Raw genomic sequence first — 18,684 nt, 5'->3', positions numbered from 1 at the left:
CAAGTGAGTTACAAAAAAAATTTTTCTCATTCTTATCTGCAGAACCACACTTCATGAACTGTTCACAATTAAATATTTAAATAAACCATAAAGATGAATATGCCACAGACCACAAGAAATACAGAAGGAAGTAATGGACTTTCACAGATAGCAAGCTTCACTCTCAGGCTTATAAAAAAATATACCCCAAACACTTATTTTACAGCATAGTAGCAACTTACGAGGTTAAGTATAAGCATTAAAACATTAATCTATTCAGAATTTCAATTTTTGGAAAGCAGCAGTGTCATCAGACATATGTCAGTATGTTGCCTTCTGTATCACCAAAACAAACTTACTAACAATCTGAGCATTGATTACGTAGTAACTTTGATTTATTTCTTCTTAAAGCAACTGGTTTAACACCTGTTCTTTAACAAGTATATAGTTGTATCAGCTGTTTGACTAAATATAGTTAAATCAACAGCTGGAGACGCCTTTAATTAATCCCCTGGAGTTCTTACAGGGTAACTATTTTAAGAAAACAACTGCAATACAGTAACACGGTTAAGCATTAAGCATGTTAATTCCACTATATTTAGGTCTTAAAAAATACTCAACTCAAAATAAATGTCTTCCAGAACAGGTACAGCCTAAAAAGCAATGCAACTATGTCATTAAATACTAGAACCAGGCAGGTGGTTAGTAAATTTCTGCCTTGTTCCTTAATTTTTTTCACATGCTGCCCCTCTTCCCCAAAAAATAACCTTAGGAAAACATTCCTGAGACCATAAGGCAGTGAAAAGTGAGTCGATCTTTTCCTTGAGCCCAAAACAAGGCTAAATCTCAATCTAAATTTTGGTAATAATAGATGGAAAGAGCCAAGTCTGCTCTTGGTAAAAGAGAAATTATTGTCATATCTCCTATGTGGTAATGTTTCTCCTCAATTATCACTTTCTTTGTATTAACCATAAACCGTAACCATAACTGTAATTTATCACATCGTAGAATACAGACTTTAGTCCTCACTTTTAACAGGAATCTGAGAGGGGAAAAAAGTTACATACCACACTAAACTTCATAGACCGGGCAGAACAAGCCTGGTATTTCAAAAAGAAATTCACAGCGTTTCTCTAAAAGCACTTTAAACTCTAGGTAAGAGCAGTCCTTAATACTTTATGACCTTTTGACTTTAATACCACTGAAACAACCTATTCTGACTTTGTGGCAGAACATTCTTTATTATCAGCAAGGTAAAGGTGTCAAATCTGATAAATTTTTTTCAAGAAAGCTTTAAACAACTACTAGTACCACAAAATAACATTGATTCCTTAATGAGAACAAATGTTCTTCTTATTAGCTTGGCACAGACTGCTTTCATAATAGCAAAAAATAGTTGGTTGTAAAAATCCCACACTCTAACTTACTAATCAATATCAAAACCCATACAGAGTAATTAACACAGGATATTTAGACAATGAAATTTAACATACCATATAAATGTTTTCTTTAATTCAGAAACACACAAAAATCATAACCTATGGCCATCTGTGCCTGCCAGTTAGAAGCCAACTCTAAAAATACAAAAGTATGCAGAAGCAACAGCTGCCAGTAACTCCACACAGTCCTTGTCAATCAAGTTACTGGCAACCTGCAAGTTTATATGTAACACAGACACTTAATTCTGCTTATTAATTGTCTTATGTGTTTAAACGTTAAGGTTGACATTTTTCATTTTTATAAAGATTGAACTATTAACATTAAACTATGAAACAAGAAAATACAAAGCTTCAAAAAGTAATTATTCTAATGTTTCTAATAATGGTACCCTAAATACAAATTACTTACATATATTTGATTTTACCAGAGTATTACCAGACTCATTTATGTTTTTGCTTACATGTATTTATGTAAGAAATAACTGTAAGCAAAATCTGTGTTTTCAACTGAAGAAAAATCCCCAGAATAAATTTACTTTCACCTGTTTTATAGAATTCTGTACAATGGAACCCACTTCAAGTGGGTTCCTAGTAAAACACTTGAAGTCCATTTTCCCCACACAACTAGTTACATGGACATAATGGTCCAAATTAATGAGGTGTTCTTCCCCAAACTAAGTAGATGAAGACAACACCTAAAAATACAGACTTATTTTAGGGAGCATGGGAAGAGTGAAACATTATCATAAATTATTTTAATTGCTAGTCATCTTGCTGCATTACATCACAAAAATGCAGTTTTTACATAATCCCTTTGTTGCACGGATTAACCGAGCTCCTTAGGATGTAGTACAGTACTGAACTACTGAATATATGCCTATTTATTTGTATTTTTTTAAATTAGTTTATATTGTGTCCAATCTGGCACTGTGAAATCAAGTATTTGAATGTGACTCTCCCAACAAAAAGGGAGAATCTTACTGCAGTTGCTTGGGAAGAATAAACTTGTATCTAACTATTTCCTCCATTCCCTCACCACCACAACATATACTGCAATGAAACAATTACATGGGGAGGAGCAGGAAAGAGGTAAGAGAGAGCTCCGTTGACTTCTATCTCCCCTTAATTTCTCAATCAGTATTTGATCACATCAGCCCATTATCACCCAAGATAACAGCTATGATTCTACCAAATAACATAATTCTGTTTCTCAAGTTATTCTTACCTTGTTTCAGGTAAAACCCAAGAATATTACCTACCCAAGTTGACCACATTAGAAAAGCAATATTTGGCTTAAAGAAGTCATGAGAACAAAAAAAATCCATAATTGGGATTGTAGGCAGAAATAATTTTGGGAGTCCTCTGTTTCACGATATGAAAACAACAGTGTTGGCCACTACTGTGAAATGCAGGATCCCTTCCTCACCTCTTTCTTTCAGGCACCAGAAGATTCTGTAGGCTTCTTTTAGAGCCCACTAACGAAATGGGAATTTAAAATTCCTCCTTTCTGCCAAAGGGCAAGTGTGTGAACTTTCTTCTACCATCTTTCATGCTGCTATGACTTCATGAGTTTTCTGCCGGCCTGTTCTTTCAGACTGTCAAAATGTCTCTGACAAGAATCCCTATGCCTCAATTAATTAACCTCTCCCTAAGGCAGTATTACCCATGAGCATGCAGAAGGCACACTCCCTCCAATTCTGCACGTCGTTTACAAAACATCCAACTGTACACCTGAAGAACACTACTTACCACCAGCTGGACTTTGCTTCAGCAATCTGAGCAGAGCAGTCCAGCTAATTTTCTGCCAACCTTGCAGACCACCTATCCAAGCTACCTATCTCCAGTTCGTACAAATAGCTTGTAAGAGATCACATCAAATGCCTTCCTAAAGTCAAGGTAAACAACATCCACCATTCTCTCCCCATCTACTGAGACACTCCGTTTATCACAGAGGACAACTGATTTGCCCTTGATAAATTCTGATCACGCTCTTGGCCTTCCTGTGCCTGAACACAGGTTCCAGGAGGACCTGCTCCATCATCTTCCTAGAGTCCACAGCCAGGCTGACCTACCTATAGATCCTGATACTCCTTCTCACCCTTCCTGAAGATGAAGCTGGTGGTTGTTTTATTTTCCACCGCTTCACTTTAAATCTCTAATGGCAATGACCTTTCAAAGATGAGCAAGGAAATAGCCTTGTAACAATAGCACCCAGCTCCTGCAGGATGTTGGGATACATCCTACTCAGTGCCATAAATGTGTATACATCAGAATTGCTTAAGTGGCCCCCAGTTTGACCTTTTGTACAGTGGATAATACTTCACTGCTCCAATTCTGCCATTAAACTCGGGGACCTGGGAAGCCCAAGGACAGTCCTTACCAGAAAGAGGCAAAAAAAGCCTTGAGTGTTGCTTCCATGTCCTTTTGTACCACATTATTTTGAATTCTAAGCCTCTTCACCATGTTTGCCTTCAGTTTAACACTGTGTACATATAACCACAGATTCTTTCCACTGCTAATAATGTAAATACTGAGTGACACAGGCTTTGTGAAAGACTGAATGATCACCTACTTTGAGAATCAGCCATTAGAACAAATAATAACGCTAAGTCAAATTTTCTATTCATTTGTAACCATGAAATGATGATTGTACATAACAAGTCTTTAGTTTGCTTATAAGATGATGTCAAACAGTGTCAAAAATCTTTAACACTTTCAGCAAGTTCTGTTGGATCAGCTTTATTACCTAAACAGAGTCTCCTATTAACAGCTGTGCAGATCCCCAAGGATCTTAATATTGACAATTCATTCAGAGAAGTCTGTTTCATTTAAAGAGCAATCTTTGCCAGTCTTTTGAGATTCCCTAATGAGTATATGCAGAGTCTTACTGACAACTGCAGGATAACTGCAGCCCTGGTTACAGTGTATTATCAAGCATCAATGTAGCTTCCAGGGGGCCAAGGTTGAGGATAATCAACTGTTTCTCAAAAATAATGAATACTGATTAGAATCCTACAGAAAATTGTAGTCAGGCAACTGCTGCTTCCTGTGGGATCCTAATCAATACTCCATTCCATCTCCCATAGTTCATTCTTCCACAACACACTGCAAATAGTCAACTGCAAATCCTAATCAGTTAACTTTAAAAAAAACTACCATTTCTAGAGCACAGGGCTTTAAAGGTGCAACAATACTGCAACACATAAAGAACTGCGTGGAGAGAATCTATCTGAAGAGGCTTTGTCCAGACTTCTCTGTGTAGCTAATGCAAGAAAACTTAAATCACAAAAGCATTTGTCATTTGTGTTGACGGTTCAACAAGGGGGCTGCAGCCCACTGCATGATTTTCCGGATCAGCAGAACTCCTGCACTGCCCAACAACGCATATTTTTCCTTCCTCCTGCATTGTAACATTTACTCATTATACTAAATAAAGAAGAAGAGTTTATTAGATATTGGCTGAGAAGGGCTGAAGAAAGTATTTTTGGATGTTAGAAAAAACATAAACTACTGATTTACTTTAAGTCTCTGTGTACTGTTTACATTAACCTGATTCATGTAAATTTAATTTTTCCTCCTATGAGGAAACCAATTTAGTTGCATTTACGTAAAATACATCTACATTTTCCCTCTTTAGTAAAAATGTAGTTATGACAGAGATATTTAAAGAACAAAAATTGAAAAAAATAAAACCAACAGGTAGAGAGAATATATAAAGGCACAGCAAGACCTCAAGAGTTGTGTCTGTATCTAATTTCTCATTAACCAAGAAGCCTAAAAGAAAGAGCCACCTTTAGAATGAACAGACTATGTCTAAATAATACTTTATTAATAACCAAGACAAGATGATAGTTCTTTTCAAGTTGACAAGCACCAACTGGCACAGAATCTGAGATGCTACATCCTTGGCAAAAAGACAATCAGCTTTTCAGATACAGATCAACAGTTTAAATTCAGTTCAAGCTAAGCAGGAACTGATAGCCATTCCTTGTTAATAAACACAAGTGATGTGGCGACTTCCATCCAGTAGTCAATGCCATCTTTTCAGGAACACTGTGTTGAGTTTTCAAAAGCAGTCTGGAGAATTTTGATACATTTTTAAGCAATTATTCATAGACATTCTGGCCACCTCTGTGCTTCAACTCCCTATAGAAATTGAGTGAAACTTAAATTTTCATTTTAAGAAATGTTCATGGTTTTGATTATTTTTTTAGTAAATTGCAAATACTTTAGAACAAGTCAAACTCACTTGCGCTTCATCATTTTCCCACCTTGTTTATACCACTTTTACATTAATTCCCGCCATGTGGCATGTCTGGCACTGAACGGACAGAGTGAGAACAAAGCCCACAAACTGCAGCTTGTGAGAAACAGTTCTGTGAGGAGCAGAGCAGACATAAGGGAAGAACCAACTGCATGAATTTCATGCTCAGTGTGCAAGGCTTGACAGGCTTGTACTGTTTTGACAGGCTTTTATTACTTTTTACATGGTGCTGAATCATGAGAAAAGCAAGCTCACAAAGACACTGATATTGCTCACAAAACTGCAGACTTGTCTATGGATTTTTGTTGTTTTATTTTTTCTTTTTAAGAAAGCTAAATTGAATTCCTGGAATACATTCTAAATAATGAAGAAAATCTAACACATCCATCTTTAAGAAGTCTTGTATCAGGATGTCCCTTATTTCTTTTAACACAGCAAACTAGGCTAGCTAGCAGAGCATACAACTGAACATACCACGACAGGGTTTTCTTATCACTGTTACGAAGCATTACCTGGTATAGTAAGACATTTCTCCTATATACCTTTTAACTGAAAATACATATTCTCAATATTTATTTGAATATATGTATATGCAAATATATGGTTTTATGTTAAATCAGCTACCTCCCTTAGACAATCTAAATGGATTTAGGAATACTTAAATATTTTCCCCTTGTTTTGTGGTTGGATACTGGAGGTTTCTTCACAGAGAAGAGTTTAATGACAAGTAAAAAAGTCAGCAAACAAAAACTGGATCAAGGGATAACCTCTTCCAGCAAATCACAGCCTAACACTGAAGTCAAATTTGAATAAACTGTTGTGCAATTTACTCTGCTTATTCTCTGGAACACCTATTTTATTAATATTTGCACAGAAACATTTTCAGTCCCAGAATCCCATCTACTCCATCTCCTCAACTCCACCAAGCTTCTCAGGTCTTTCTTGCTACCACAGTTCCAGAGATACGCTGTAATTTTGCCATGGCAGTACAGTTTTCATCAAATCTAAGCTTTCCTCTGAAAATATCACAAAAATGGTATATATTCTCTTTACCATTATTATCTCCCATTGTGAAGAATTTTTAAATTTCTTCATATTTTGAGATTTAGAAGCATAGTCCAAGAGACCACCTCTTCTTTGTTTTGCCATGATGCTACAACTCAGTGTTCTTACAACCAGGATTTCATCACTACCTCACTACCCTAAACTTTTTGTTTGGTATCTAGAGTCCCCCATTCTTTTGCCCAGCTGACAACTGTTGAATTTGTTCCATCTGGAAGCTTACTGGGGCTCCTTTTTAGAAGAGGAGGGAAGCAGGAGAACTCATTCCACACTTCCAAGAAAGTAAGAATTCTAAGAAATCTGAACATTTTTATTAATTCTTCAGTCTTTTCTCCACTGGTTGTAGGAAAGATAGTTATAAAATGTTGGCTTCTCAAGAAATCATGAGAAAATGAAGATTAATGTTTTCTTCCATAAACACGAACACCAGAAACATCAACACAATAGGGTGTGTCCACTCTTTGCAGTCAACAGACAAGCATCTCATCAACATAAATTTCAAGATGTATTTATGTTTCAGCATAGCAGTAAAAAGACTGTAATTATCAATTGTGTTTTGTTGAACTGTGGTACATTTATCATTCCAAATTCAAAGTGACATGTTAGCTTGTATCAGTAACAAAATTATTTTGAAACAAATATGTAGAAATACCTTGAAATCTGTCCTATGGGACAGATATTTAAGACAGAGTTTTCAGACCCTAAATTAGGATTCCCAACAACTGGATTACTAGTATATAATCTTACGTTGTAATATAAAGTAGCTCAACAAAGTTGGACCTACTTAAGCAGCACTTTTTTCTTTTATCCTTATTTTCATCAGATTTTTCACTATTCCAAACTCTAAGATGCTAGAGTAACCATGTATTATTCTGCAGTTAACACCTTTTTCAATATTTAAAAGCACCTAGTTGATTGGTTATTTCCTGTCAGGAAAAAAATACAGGATTTTCTGGCAACACCTACATATGCCAAAAAGTCTAATTTCCCTGAAGTACCAACACAGTTTACTGAAAGTTCTTTAAAATGAATCTGTGGTGGTGATCAAGCTTATTTCCAAAAAAGTACCAACAAACAAACTTGTATAGATTCTGTTATAACAGGGAAACAATTTTTGCAGTCATCTCTGTTTTGCTATTGCAACATGCATACTAAGAAAATAAGTAGTTCGAAAGAAGACCACAGAAATGAGGGAGAGACTAGTGCTAAAATGAAGAAAGTCCTGAAAGTAGGCAAAGAGCAACTTTGTGCTTTCTTTTCTGTAATTCCTTCTCCTTACACAAGGAATGAGAAAACATTTTAAAACGTATTTTTACAACGCCATTTCTTGCTTGCACAGTGCTATTAACAATACAGTGTTGACTTATTTCTCTATTTTTGCGAAATTCGCTAGCATTCTGAATTAAAGAACAATTCTCTCTAAACTGGCAAAAAAACAAAGATTATTTTGAAGTGGTATTTCTCTGCATTCCCAGAAGAAAGCAAGTATAAATTAAAGCTCATTCTACCTTGCAACACTATTGGAAAGTAGAGAGCTATTTTAAAGATTTGAACAAAAGGGTATATTGATAATAACATCTAAAACCAATAATCAAGCCCTGTATCAAAAGCAAGAACAGATCTCTGGAAGGAGGGAAATAGAGATCAGTGATATCAAAAAACCCACACTTGAAAACAGGAAGACTTCTAGTAGTTTCAATTTAAAAGAGTGTTGGAATCCCAGATTTCAACGCAAGTACCTTTTTTCTTTTTTTAACAAATACCCAATAGAGTCCACAAAAAATCTGAACACATGAGGAAAAAAAAATTAAACTTTATTTTTTCAAAGCAAAAAGAACACCAAGTAAACTGGAACGAGCTGGTAGTCCTATTATCCTCAAAAGAAAAATTAAACTAGTCATACCAATTCTTCTGCTATTACTCATACAATATGTCTTGAAAATGGTCTCAAAGATTTCCATTTGATCTCATCCAAGCTTATGTACCACCCTATTAGCAATCAATTATATAGATTTCCGCTGTCTTGAACAAAAATAAATGCATGCACAACAAGCTGAACACCTCACACTTTGCTCCTTTCTCACCTCTACTCAATTTCTGTCCTATCTTCTTTTACTCAAAAAGTTTTAAAACCAGGTGTTTTCTCTCCAGGGCAATGTTCAGTCCTTACGTATGTGATTTTCTCTGCAAGACAAAGTAAGCTTTTAAGCTTACTCACGTTAATAATCAAAATATACACATGCAGTTCCATGTACCTCCTATTATTGGCATTTAAAATTGACAGAGATGCAAAGGAGTGAGCAGATTGAAGCCTGTAAACAAAAAGAAGACAAACCTCACAAGTTGAGAAGGACCTAGAAAAACAAATAGCTTACCAATGCAATAAAGGAATGCCTAAGAACTAGATACAATTTCTGAGGCTCTTCATGTGCAAGAAAAAGGGCTCCTTCAAATAAACTGTTCTTCATTACAGTACTTTTTCACAGTTTCACTGTACTCTCGAGCCAAAGCTTTCCCGCACCTTTCCAGGAAACTCTTGAGATCCAGTTGCTTCTTCTCTTGTCCATTAATGCACACCAGCATCTTCAGATATAGACAAAGCACTACAGCCATTCTGTGAACTTTTAACTCAAAAAGCTTCTTCCGTCCACAATTTATGAACAGTGACCATGATGATTAGGGCTTTATGATGAAATCAGCACTTTGTGATACGGAAAATATGAGTTCTTTTAAGAGAAAAGCAGAGTAGGAAAACACAGACTGAAAAGTAAATTCGTCCTTCCATAACTGTTTATTTTTGCTCAAGTTACTTGAGGCAGACAGGATAAACAAAATGAACAAGTCTACACTTGAAAGCAAAAGATGATGTGTGAGTAGCCTAGCTCTTTAATGACATATTAGTTTTAAATCTATTTAATTTGACTGACCCTGAAATTAGCTCAGTTGGTTAGAGCATGGTGCTGATAACACCAAGGTTGTGGGTTCAATCCCCATATGTAAGTGTCTTAAGTCACTTAAGAGTTGAACTTGATGATCCTTGTAGTCCCCTTTCAACTCAAAATATTCCGTGATCTGTGACTTTAGTGACAAAAAACTCTTTAATAACCACTGAGATACTGCTTTTTTTCCTCTTCAGGTAAATTACAGGGAGTTTAAAAGTACTTGTTTTACACACAATCTATACTTTGAGTTCTTCTGGGGGATTTAAATTAGAGCTTTAATCACTGAGTCACACAATTATTCCATGCCTGCTTGAGTGTTTTATACAAAAAAACCCCAACATATCAACCTTTCCTTAAGAATGCCAAAACAACTCAGGCCAAAGAGGCCAGAGATAAGTGAGTAAAATCTTTTTCTCCCCTCAAAGGAGTAAGAAAGACATAACAATGCAAACAGCGAACATTCCCAGACTCTTAGACAATGCTATTTTAATAATACATATACTTTTCATCTTCAACCATCTGAAATATTTACATGCACGACCAGACGACAAAATATGTAATTATTTCTTTTGACTATTCAATTTGTGAAGATTAACTTGCCAAATTAGTTATACAACCTGTAATACTTGTCCACTGAGAGCCATTAGAGCCTCCCCAACCAACATCACTGTTCCATCTGCTCAGTGATCTTCTGGTGTAGATCAAATGCAGTAACAGCCTCTCTCTCTCTGTTCTCAAGTGTTTAAACTAAACGAACGCACTAATTTCTTCAGGTTCTCCAACAACTACATAGTTTCTTAGAACACTGCAAACATACATAAAAGCTTTGAAAAACAAGGCAGTAAATTGTGTATTTCTAACATTAGACCTGAAATCCTAGACCAACCCAAGAGAATTTAAGAAATATATTTGTCTCTTTTCTTTGCTTACCCCTCCCACAGCAAAAAACCCAAGCATACAGCTAAGGAGTGCCTTTTGCTCACTAGAAATTTAAACATATATTTAAATACTCTGCTAACTAAATTTCAGTACTGTAAAATGGATCATTCCATAAAACTTGGTATTGATATCTTCATCTCAATCTTGCCAGTTATAATAGCTGTGCCTTTCACATATGTCTGTGCACATAGAAATTAAAATATTTTTGTAAATTTCAAAAGCTTTACACCAAAATACCCTCAAGCCCCTTTCTGATAAGGGAATCCAATTGCTGGCATTTTTATTCTGAAGCTAGCAAACTACTCTCTGTAGTTTTTGAAAGTTGATCAAAATAGTGCCATATTCTGATAAGAAAAGCCTGCTACTAAGCTGCTAAATAAATACATGAAATTAAAATACCCAACCCAACTACAATAAATAGTACCCCCTTTAATGTTAGATGAGATTTCCAAGCAGACTGATGCACACAGGAATCCACATATAGTATGTCATATCAAGATCTTCAAACACCATCCCCTGTAGTCTTTTTTAAGACCAGATACATATTCACTGTCTCAGGCCATCAATACTATTCTAGAATCTCCTCAGCAAGGCACAAAACATATCTGATGGATTTCTAATGTCACTGTGTTTTAGGGCACTGATCAACCTAATAGCATGCATCTGTATTTCTGCTGCTGGCACACATCCCCTTCCACTTTCCCCCACAGTCAACACTGTTTGCCTTAACTGGCCTTTCTAACACTCTTCTTGCTCCACAATAATGACATCATGAGATAAGAGAACTGGTCTGTTTGTGGGAGAAGAGAGTTCTATAGAGGAACAGAGATCATTTCAATGGAAGGGAGACAGACATTTATAGAGGCTGGGATAATATTCAGCAGATTTACCTTGTGACAAAAGAAAATGAACGACTACAGGTCTGGAAAAAGTAGCATGTAATTTACTGTGTTTAACTTTGTACCTCCCTTGCCTTTTTGGGCTTGTAACAGACAGAACAACAACATATGGTGCAAACTGCTTTATAATGCAGACTTGGTGTAGTCTCCGAAAATCAACAGGTACACATGAATATTGGCGAGCCTCCATCAAGACCTTTTTATTCCATTTTCCATATAATGTACTGGCAAAGGCTGTGTGCTCACACTGAGACCCATTCTGCCAGGCTTGAGTACACTTAGCACCATTCAATCAAGGTAAGATTCATAATGCAGCTCTTCATTTCCAGTTACAATAAAGGAGGACTCAGAAGAAAATTCATTTCAGAAAATCCGCTTTTAATACACTTCTCTGTAAAAGATGTACGTGGGGGGACAGTGTCTTAGAAGACATCAAGAAAAAGTTCCATTGCAGATAAATTCGCCCAAAACCAAACTCCACATTCGCCTACTTGATATTATGCTCAGAAAACAACCAAATGGTTGCTTTACAAGGAAGTTCATACGGTTTAATATGCACACACTGAGATTTAGCAGTACCTACTTTACAAGAAAAAAAACAACCCAAACGAAGCAAGAATCCAGGTCTCAACTGTGAATACTGTCCACTGTTAGCAATGTACCAGCCACTTTCATGGCATCTTTTACCAGACTCCCAAATACCTACATTCATCTTGCAGCTTATGAAACATCTTATTTAAAATTTGTAATTTCAGGTGGATGGTTTAAGGTATCTGCAGTGTAGCAATACCTGCACTTTTTGCCATGGTAACAACACATGCTTAAACATATTTTCTCAGAATTTAAATAACTCTCAAGTGATAAAGCTCAAAAGTTTTCTGGATACTTGTTGCTGTGGTTTGCAGAAAATATCCATTAGAGCCAAGCAATTTTAGGAGATGCACTGATTACACTACTGTGAATGCGTCTGAAAAAGAGAAAAACAGCTGCAGGAGCAACCCCTGCTTCCATTCTCTGCTAACACAATTTCTTCTTTTCTGCTTTTATCAGTCACTGAAAAGACTGTGACCTAATCTCATTAAATGTTGAATTAAATGTACAACACATTTAACTATATTATTCACATGTAAAAAAGGGGCAAATGTTACACAGAACACCAACAAAAAATCTGAAAAATCTCACTGCTTATATAGTCCCTTTTCACATAAACCATGTATAGTTTTAAAGAGTGATAAAGACTTAAATCACAGGGGACGTTTGAAATCATAGAATACTAAAGTCTTCAGGCAAATACAAGATCATTAGGTTTTAGACAGAAAAGACTAGAACAATAGTGAAAGTTATGACAGTACTCTTAAAATACAAATAAATTAGTAAAGTGTACATGTCTTCTCTCAAAGTTTGAAGGAAGCCACTGAACTCCTGCTAGAGTCCTGGCTCTTTGGTTCGATTTTCAGAAACTGTCATTAAATTTTTGTGTTAATCCCAGGCCAATAAGGGCAGAAAAATCTAAATTCTCTTGATAAACTCTTCATTGTGATTTATAATACTGGCAAATCTACTCCGAACATTTTCTTTGTAAACTATTTTCTAATTTATCAAAAGACTTAGCCAATCTGTGACAGAATGTACTGCCACCAGGATCTAATTTGTCCCAGTGTATTTTATGAGTACTACGTAATGAGGTGCAAACACCACTCTTGCACTAAGCATTTAAGGAACAGGTTTTCCTATATAAGCATACAACTCCATCTAGGAGAGCTTCCCAGTGGACATTTTGAACCCAAACAGAAACACACTAAGTTAAGAAGTTTTTTACTAATACAGCAAAATACCTATTCAATACTTCGCAGATGAACTATATCTTTTCCATAGTCCACATAAATAAGACAATGATATTTCATAGTTTCATCTTTAGCTTGTCTTCGTTTTGCCTGTACTATTAGATTCTGCCAGGTTACATGCATATCTTTAGCATGAATGACTGACCAACTTCTGAAGCCTTATCATTTAACTATGACTACAGGAAGGAAATAGATTATACCTAAGGCCCAAACACTAATTTTATCTAAAATGCCATTAATTAGCTTATCTCACTGACCACACCAAAGCTTTCTTTGAAGTAAAAAAAAGGTCCTCCTAAAGTGTAGTCTGGTCTGGTGCCCAGAAGGCGAAATGCTGCGCAGCCGGTGTGTTACTGAGCCACGCTTAGGGTAAAATGATAAGCTCCCCGATTAACCCTTGGGTAAGCCCGCAGAGCAGCGTCTGAGCCGCCTGACAGCCCCGAGGCGGTGACGGCTCAGCGCGGCTCTGCGGGCACCGGGATGCCGGCGCACACGGCGGGGTCCCGCGGGTGACTCACGGCATTCCCAGCCCGCACCACTGGAGGCATCGCTAATCCGCTGCCTCCTAAGGCGCTCTCACGGCATTAGTTCTACACTGAGGAACAGCTGTCGGTTTTATAAACTTCCTTAAAGGTTCACGGGGTTTCCCAGGCTTATGAGGTAAAGGGATTCGCGCCTCAGCTGCAAAGGGTAAGGAGGTTAACGCTCCTTCTCCTCTTCCTCCTCGGCTCTTCCTCCGCCCGGCGCCGCAGCGGGTGCTGTCCGGGTTGTCACCGTCCGGCCCCGTGACGGGCACCTGTGGCGTGCCATTTGTCGGGGCCGGTGTCGCCGGGCACTGGCACCCACCGCCCGGCCGGGAGCGCAGCCCGGCCCCGCGGCGGGCGGGGGAGCGCGGGGCGGGCGGCACAAAGCGCCTCCTCCGCCCGCGGCTTTGTTCGCGGCGGGGCCCCGCGCCAAGCCCCTGCCGCAGCCCCGCTTCGCCGCTGCACCGCGCGGCTCGGCCCGGCCCCACTGACAACCCTCCCCCGCCCTCACGCCGCTGTCTCCCCGCCACGCCACCGCCTCCTCCTCCTACCTTGGCTTTCCCAGCCTCCAGCTTCTTCAGCCGCTCCTCGTCCTCCATGGTGTCTGTGCGGGAGAGCAGGGTGTTACCGGCAGCAGGAGGAGGGGCTTGCCCCGTGCCCTCCCCTCAGCCGGAGCGTACACGCTCGCTGTCCGGTCCGGTCCGGTCCGGTCCCGTCCCGTCCCGTCCCGTCCCGCCTCACAGCGACGACAGCTGCCGTGGCGGTGCCACCGGCGCCGCCATCTTCAGCTCCACGTAAACACGCGGCCGGGGAAAGTGACGTCTGGCCGCCCGCTCCTCCTCCCGCCGCCGCCAGCCCCTCCTCCCCGAGCCCCGGCCGCTCCCGGCGCCTGTGCCTGCCGGCGACCCCCGCCCGCCTGGCTGTCGCCAAGTCCCGCCGGAGCCGCCCCCGGAGGAGCGGGTTTGGTCCCTGCAGGGCAGCGGCGGCGCCGGGGGCAGCGGGCGCGGACAGGGCCGGCGGGCACACCCCCCTCCACACCCCCCTCCACACCCCCCTCCACACCCCCCTCCACACCCCCGCGCCCTGCGGGCAGAGTCGGGGGGCTCCCGCTGCCCAAAAAAGAGCAGCACTGCCGAGGCTCCCGGCGCTCGCTGGGCTGCGACACGGGCTCTGAACGGGCAGCACCCGAGCTCTGCTGCCCCACCAATCCCGTGTCTCTGGCTAGAAGGCTAATTCTGGCAGTTCCGATTTTCCAGGTGGTATCCTGCTCCTGCGTGCGGCTCGCTCTGTTGCAGGGATCCTACAGCTCGATCTAAAGCTGTACAATACGAGTTTCCCGAGCGTGTGCCGCAGACTGTGTAAGGATGACAACAAAGGATCTGTAGCCCCCCCTGTTAAAATTACTTACCATGCACTCGTCGTGCCAGACAGGCTGGAAGAAGTGTGTTAAAAGCACAATGGGGAATATGGCACGTGGCAATTAAATGCTCATACAATTTCTATACCTCAGCAAATACAAAGAAATATTCTGAGATAATTTAATATTCTACTTAGTGTGTGCCTTGAAAGGCTAATAGCAATTTGTATCACGTGGTCCTATTGTGCTTTTTCTTTCAGTTCCCTCTAAGGTGGGTTCCGTTAGTGATGGTGCGATGGATGGCACAGGCTTACACACAAAGGAAGAAAAAAGGCTTCCCAGGAACGTGTACCAGCTGCAATGTGAACGGATTCCTTATTCTTCATTTGGAATCATGCTCCTTTACTAAATGCAAAATTCAAAAGCATTCTGAATTAACTTAGATCTCAGCTTTGCTGATCTTTTGAACATGGTTCCTTTAGTATATGTTCTTTCCTTGCTTGAATTTTCCAGCAAAGACTGGATACACCCAAACAAACAAAAAAAATAGAAAAGAAAACATTATTTGCACAGTATTACTGACGAGGACCAAGTTAAAAAAAAATTAGGTGTCCTAGCAACAAAATGCCACACCCATATTACTACCAAAGTAAACTAAACCTACAGTCTGACATTTTAAAGGATTTTCCATTCCTCCTCCACATTACACTTCATGGAAAAGTCTGAAACAATTTGTTAATAGGTACAGGTAATGGGCATTCCTGTGTTTACAAAACAATGTTCTTAACCTTTAGTCAAAAAGGAATACATACCATTTATGTCAAAAGAAAACACCATCCACCATAGGGAATGAAAAATGTCTGCATTATCTGTTGTTTCATATTTGAAGCAAGCCATACGTTTAAGTTCTCAGACTTTGCCATTTCACTACGGGAAAATCATGTTCTAGAGGAAAGCAGCAAATGAAAATGAGAAGGATTATTTAAAGAGGAAAGATTTTTATAGGAATAAAAGTTTGAGTTCATTTCTTAAAAATATGTTCCTAAGTCAGTAAAATAAAGTACCTCCTCAAAGCCTGTACAAATAGAAGTTTTTCCTATCAACTACAAAGGCCCAGGACCCCTGAAGGAAAAAGAAATCGCATTTTCTGTGTCAGTGACATTCCTCTTGACTGTTAGAGGCCACTGTTGTAGAACTAAAAATTTCACACACACGTGACACTTTGATAATAATTTATCAGTAAATATCCAATTTAGAAGATAATTGCAAACTTCCCAAATCCTATAATTAAATGGGTTCTTGAGTTAATGCTAAGAATTGATGGGCCTAATTTTCCTTTTACTTACAGACTTGTATCTGTCTAATTCTAGTGGATTTTATCTTAACATCTAATTAATGACTACGGAAGTCCTGAAAACCATACTGACAAACTCTAATAGAATACTGTGGAAATTACTACTCGATAGAATATCCCAGGAAATAGTATTTCCATATCCTCTCAACACTGGAAGAACAGGACTCTTCTCTGAAGAACAGGGGAAGAAACCCAAACCCATACAGTATAATTTCCTAATTCAACTATTTTAATTCCTATTTTATCATTCATGCAGGGCAAGCTGACTGGAATTCACAAGTTGGTTAGCCAATTAAACTTTCAGTTACAGAAAGGCATTCATCTTGTATGCTTAATTCTCAGAACTGACTAATAACATTCACTGGCCCAAGAATGTCAGAAAGTGCTGAATAACTCTTTAACACGCACTGATTTCACGTAAGTCAAACATGTAAACTGCTTTTGACAACATATGCAAAGTGAACGAAGTAAAAAATACAGATCGGACATTCCCCGGGACAGGAAGAAGTGGTGTTTTGGCCTAGTCTTACTTTTATTTAGAATTAAATTTATTATTGAAAATGTTCATACAAAACGGCACTGAACAGGCTTCGAATATCAGACCTAATTTTCAGTTGTGTTTGTCTGTGGACAAGGACAAAGGCTTCTTCATCTACAGCATTTTCTCTAACAGTGAAATTCCACATTCTTCCTACCTCTTCTGTTTCCTTTATTCACGGTTCAGAGAATGTACGCCTGGTAACTTTCATTGTAGTGCTTTAGTGGACTGTGAAGCCAAAAGATGAAGCCTAAAGACCATGTATGATAATCACAAAGTTCTAGTTAAGAAATTCAAATTCTGTCACAGTCCACTGAAGCCAGAATTGGAGGGCTGTCAGATCACAACGTGCTGCTGGTAAATCACGTACGCAAATAGTATGCAAAAATTAAAAAACTATCACAGGCATAAGATGATGATACAACCTCTTCCAACAGGTAAGGAGCACAGATGTGTATTCTCAGGTGTCGTACCTTCAGTAATACTTCTTAATAACAATACTATGCAACTCTAGTTTATTTTATTCAACAAAAATATGTATTAGAATGAAAGACTCCCATACGGATCACATAAGATTCCCGGATCCATCTTCTAAGAAAAAAGTATCTGACAGCAGTCAGATGTTTTCCTAGCACCAATACAATGACCATGCCACTTTCTGGGTTTTTTTTTTGTTGTTGTTTTGGGGTTTTTTTTAGTTTTAAATGTCTGCATTTGGTCAACATAATTTGTAAAGGAGTAGTCCTCCTGTTAATGGATATGTACCTTCTGTTATGTATGTGTAGCAGGGTGATAGAGAGAAGACTCTTGGTCAGGCATTAGAAATACGACACTGATTATGTGGATTATTATGATTAGATTGGTTGCTAACACAGCATCTAAATGTTGTCAATGCAATATATATTATAAGCAGGTATAAAAGGTGATAATATAAGCAGGTTTTGCTACAAATGAACAGGTTTGCAGTCTTTAGCATTGCAGAATTCAGAATTACAAAGCACCTAAAACCTTTAAGGTTTTATCTTTGTGTTTTACCAGATCTTAGCACATTTACTCACCCACTCAACAGCAAATGTTCCCTATCTTAGGGCTGGACATACCCTGCAGGTTTCCCTGTGGAGCTGGGGATTCACCAGGAAGCTGCAACCTCGGGATACCAGTTTTCTCAGCTGGACCAGTCTTCAACAGCATTTTATAGACTTTTGCAGGCTGATGTTTACCAAAGTCAATAGCAATCACCACAACTCTCCCATCTCTGGAATACATTGATTATGTGAGCATTCAAAGCATTCCTCCTGCAATTCCCACCTAGTGTTCTGACCTTAAGACAAATCATATTGCCCATCAGAGACAATGGCAAGGGAGAGGGGGTGTTTACTAAGACCTGACTATTTTTCATCACCATCACAGTATGTCCAACAGTTCTTCCGTGGCTCATGACCTGCTGTACAAAACCTACCTAGCAGGATAACAGTTTCTATTATAGTGAACATTAAAGGGATCAAGTGTGAAAATAAGAGACACCTCTATCTGAGAGATGACC

General features: G+C 38.9%; 1 protein-coding gene across 6 annotated transcripts in view; it reads right to left on the bottom strand.

The window, feature by feature from the left end:
- The window catches only part of AKAP9 (A-kinase anchoring protein 9), a 105,544-nt gene extending 90,870 nt beyond the window's left edge, over positions 1–14,674 (bottom strand). For 4 of the 6 annotated variants that reach the window (XM_082297724.1, XM_082297726.1, XM_082297728.1 and 1 more), the window contains exon 1: positions 14,444–14,674. In XM_082297724.1, coding sequence (XP_082153850.1) covers positions 14,444–14,491 — 48 coding nt within the window. In that variant the 5' untranslated portion in view covers positions 14,492–14,674. Of the gene's footprint in view, positions 1–1,472; positions 1,517–14,443 lie in introns of those variants that run through there. The other 2 variants (XM_082297723.1, XM_082297725.1) reach the window with 2 other exon arrangements.
- Positions 14,675–18,684: the final 4,010 nt, after the last annotated feature.

Source organism: Coloeus monedula (genome assembly GCF_965178545.1).
Source record: "Coloeus monedula genome assembly, chromosome: 1".
Taxonomy (NCBI): Eukaryota; Metazoa; Chordata; class Aves; order Passeriformes; family Corvidae; genus Coloeus; species Coloeus monedula.
This window is presented reverse-complemented; position numbering and strand designations above follow the sequence as displayed.